Source organism: Apteryx rowi, unplaced genomic scaffold, assembly GCF_003343035.1.
Source record: "Apteryx rowi isolate R43461 unplaced genomic scaffold, aptRow1 scaffold_33, whole genome shotgun sequence".
NCBI lineage: Eukaryota > Metazoa > Chordata > Aves > Apterygiformes > Apterygidae > Apteryx > Apteryx rowi.
This window is the reverse complement of record NW_020449752.1, coordinates 4,328,547-4,331,709: the sequence shown is the minus strand read 5'-3', so window position 1 is coordinate 4,331,709 and position 3,163 is coordinate 4,328,547. Positions and strand designations below refer to the sequence as shown.

The following is a 3,163-nucleotide window of genomic DNA, read 5'->3' as shown; positions in this document are numbered from 1 at the left end:
GAAACCGGCCTCAGTCCTGAAAAACCAGAGGGCTGGCGGAGCCGCGCGGACCTTCCCGCCCCGGGGGCAACGGCACGCGCGCAGGAACAACGCCGCCCGGGGGGGGGGGCCAGGGGGGCCTCACCACAACCCCGAATTTTTAAAAAAATCGCCTTGGGGGCGACTCCAGCCCCTTCCGGAGGCGCCGCGGGCGAGCGGTGCCGGCGCCTCTGTCCGGCTTTTCCCCCAAATCCTCGGTTCGAGCTCCGTGAGGGCGATACGAGGCCACCGGGGCGCGCGGTGTCGTCCCCCCCCCCGGCGCCGCGAAAAACCGGCGGCCTCGCGTCTCGGCGGCGTCTCATCGCCGAAACGAAGCAAAGGATGTAAAAAAAGAGAAAAAGAAAAGAAAAAAAGCAGCCGCTCGCGCCCAAGCCCGGGTTTAACGCTGCCGCCGTTTCCGCTCCGCTTCCCCAGAAGCCGTTTTTCCCTTGGTGACCTCGGAGCTTTTCCCTCAGCTCCGCGGGAAGCTTGGAGAAAAAAAACAACAAACGACAGCAACAGCAACAACACCAAAAAACCTCCCCCCCCTCCAAAAAAACGGCTCCCCCCATCCCAAATTTACACCTGCTGGCGGAGGGAGAGGCGCGGCGCTCCGGGAAAACCCCGTGTGTGGGGGGAAATGGCACAGGAGAGGCCCCAAACGGGTAGGGGGGGGCACGGGGGGGGGCTCAGCGCCCCAGGGCCGACCTGCGCTTGGCCGGCGAGGGCTGCGGGGAGAGCGGGCGCTCGGCGGCGGCGGCGGCCGACTGCAGCCGGACGGTCTTGTGGAAGAGGCGGTTGCTGAGGAAAACCACCAAGGAGAAGAGGCGCAGCTGGAAAGGGCTGCAAAAGGCAACGGGGAAAAAGGGGGCGTGAGCCGCCGGGATTCGTGTCCCCCCCCCCCACCGTGTCCCCGCTCCCCGGTGGCGTCGGCACTCACTAGGCTTTGCCGGGCGTCCTCGCCTCGTTGGCGCTGATGATGAACAGCGGGAAAAGGATGGAGAAGAGGCAGCCGCTGCGGGGGGGGAGAAGAGAAACGGGCGCCGCGGGGCGGTTGGCGGTGGAGGGGGGGGACACGGCACGGGGGGGGGGGGACACCGCGACCCCCCGCCGCCGCCGCCCCACGCTCACCTGACGATGTAGGAGGACTGCAGCGCCGTGAGGAAGGCCAGCGGCAAGCCGAAGCCGAAGTAGTAGGGCCAGTTCCTCTCGATGTTGGACAGGCGCTGGTGCATCTCGATCCCTGGCGAGGAAGAAGGGGAAAAAACGCCATGGGAATGAAGCGGGAATGGTGGGAAGAGGCCTGGGAACGGCGCTCACCTTTGTTGAACCAGCGGTACTCGAAGCAGTAGAGCGAGTAGAGCAGCGACATGTGGAGCAGGCCGACGAGGCGGCCCACGACGTCGATGGGGAAGAGGCTCACGAGCATTCCCTGCGGCCGGAAAGGAAAGGGAAAGTTAGGGCACTTCCAGAGCAGGAGCAGCAAGCCGGAGAGCGCGGCCGTCTCACCTGGATGAGGAAAAGCGCCTGGAGCAGCAGGTTGAACAACATGTCGGCRATGATTTTGCTGACGCTGGGGAAGGGGTGAGGTTTCCGGCCGGAGACTTCGAACGCCAGGTCAGCGATGTCCTGCCGGAGAGGGCGGAAAATGGTGTCGGGAGAACGGGAAAAGCGGCTGAGGGGGGGAGCAGCGTCGCCCGCTGGGGGCTCAGCCAGAGCCTGTTCTCCTGGTGCGGTTTTTAAGGCTGTTCCGGGTAAGAATCCGTCTTTTTTTTCCGGCCGCCCACCTGGAACCAGATGGCATTGACGACCTTGCTGAGCACGAAGAGCGGCAGCACCCAGAGGGCTCCGAAGACGGAGGTGAGCAGGAACTCGAGCCAGGCCCAGACGTCGCCGTGCAAGGAGGGGTCGCCTGCGGGGAGAGACCCCCCACACACACACATCCCGGCTCCGTAACCGCCCCAGGAAACCCCCGGCAGCCGCGYGCCGGGGCTCCTCCGACGCCGGAGACGGGGGGGAGCGGCGCTTACCGATGATGCGCGCCGTGAGCGACTGCAGCACGGGGATAAACACCCGGTGGAACAAGAAGAGACTAAGCTGCGCAGGGGAAAAAAGGAAAAGTGATGGGAAGCAAGTTGGAAAAGCGACGCCGGTTCAATCCGCCACTTTCCCCGGAAGCCCTGACGTGAGGAGGAGGAAGGCGAGGAAAGCAGCCGCTCACCCAGAAGACGCCGCCGTTCCACGCGCAGCACTGAAAGATCCGGCTCACGATCCGGGGCTCGCTGCAAAGCAACGGGATGGACGGCGGTGAGGTGTGTATCCGATGCGGCAGGCGCCCCAGAAGCGCCCCGAAATCCCTGTTCTCCCGGCGCCTGCAGCCTGGCGCCTCTGGGGCGCGTGCGTCCTGTTATTATCCGCCCACCCACCTGCTGTGTGTTTTTATTTTTCAGGGAAGGGTGAAAACATCCGGCTAATTGCTTAATCGCGGGCTAGAGCTCCGCGGGCTCGTTACGCAGAGCAGGGGGAAAAAGGGAATTTTACGGGATGGTTTTGGAGTTTATCCTGTGTGTGTTTCAGCGCGATTGGGTTGGAAAGGGGGAGCGAAAGCCCCGCTTTTAGGGATGCTCCGCTCGCGGCTCCCTGCTGCATCCGCCGAGAGCGCGGGCCGGAATAACGGCCGGGATCTGCTCAAACCCCGCTCGTTTCGGTTTCGCTTTTTGGGGGAAAAAGCTGCCGGGAGGCGGCGGATGTTCGGGGAAGGGAGGAAGGGAAGGGGGCGAGCGCGGCGGAGCCCCTACCCCCGCTCACCTCTCGCCGGCCGGTCCCCGCCGCGGGCCCGGGGCGCCGCCGGTTCGCTGCTGCCGCCCCCCTCCGCGCCGCTGCTGCTGCTGCTGCTGCAGGTGCTGGTGCTGCTGCTCGTCGCGCTTCTGCTGGATGCGGGCGTCCAGCGTGGAGATGGTGCAGATGCCCCACACGGAGTCGCGGGCTCCCTGCGGGAGAGCGGCACAATCCCGGGAAAGGCCCGTTTGTCCCGGCACGCGCGTCCCGCAGCGCCGGGCACTCGGGGAAGCCGGGAGCGGCGGACTCACCCGCGCCAGGTCGTGCAGGAAGGTCCTGGCGCCGTCGGCCATGGCGCCGCCCGGGC

At 65.9% G+C, this 3,163-nt stretch overlaps 1 protein-coding gene and 1 long non-coding RNA gene across 2 annotated transcripts; one reads left to right on the top strand and one right to left on the bottom strand.

Moving 5' to 3' along the window:
- Nucleotides 1–620: 620 nt before the first annotated feature.
- On the bottom strand, nucleotides 621–3,157 carry EI24 (EI24, autophagy associated transmembrane protein). The gene is made up of 10 exons (XM_026071742.1): nucleotides 3,108–3,157; nucleotides 2,827–3,008; nucleotides 2,240–2,300; nucleotides 2,049–2,115; nucleotides 1,806–1,930; nucleotides 1,528–1,647; nucleotides 1,339–1,450; nucleotides 1,150–1,261; nucleotides 959–1,033; nucleotides 621–861 (listed from the first exon to the last, which is right to left on the bottom strand). The coding sequence occupies exons 1-10, from the start codon at nucleotides 3,147–3,149 to the stop codon at nucleotides 708–710; spliced, it is 1,050 nt and encodes a 349-aa protein (XP_025927527.1). The 5' UTR covers nucleotides 3,150–3,157; the 3' UTR covers nucleotides 621–707.
- On the top strand, nucleotides 2,269–2,542 carry LOC112968947. Its single transcript, XR_003254499.1, has 2 exons — nucleotides 2,269–2,330; nucleotides 2,469–2,542. It is a non-coding gene; the product is annotated as an uncharacterized LOC112968947 (long non-coding RNA).
- Nucleotides 3,158–3,163: the final 6 nt, after the last annotated feature.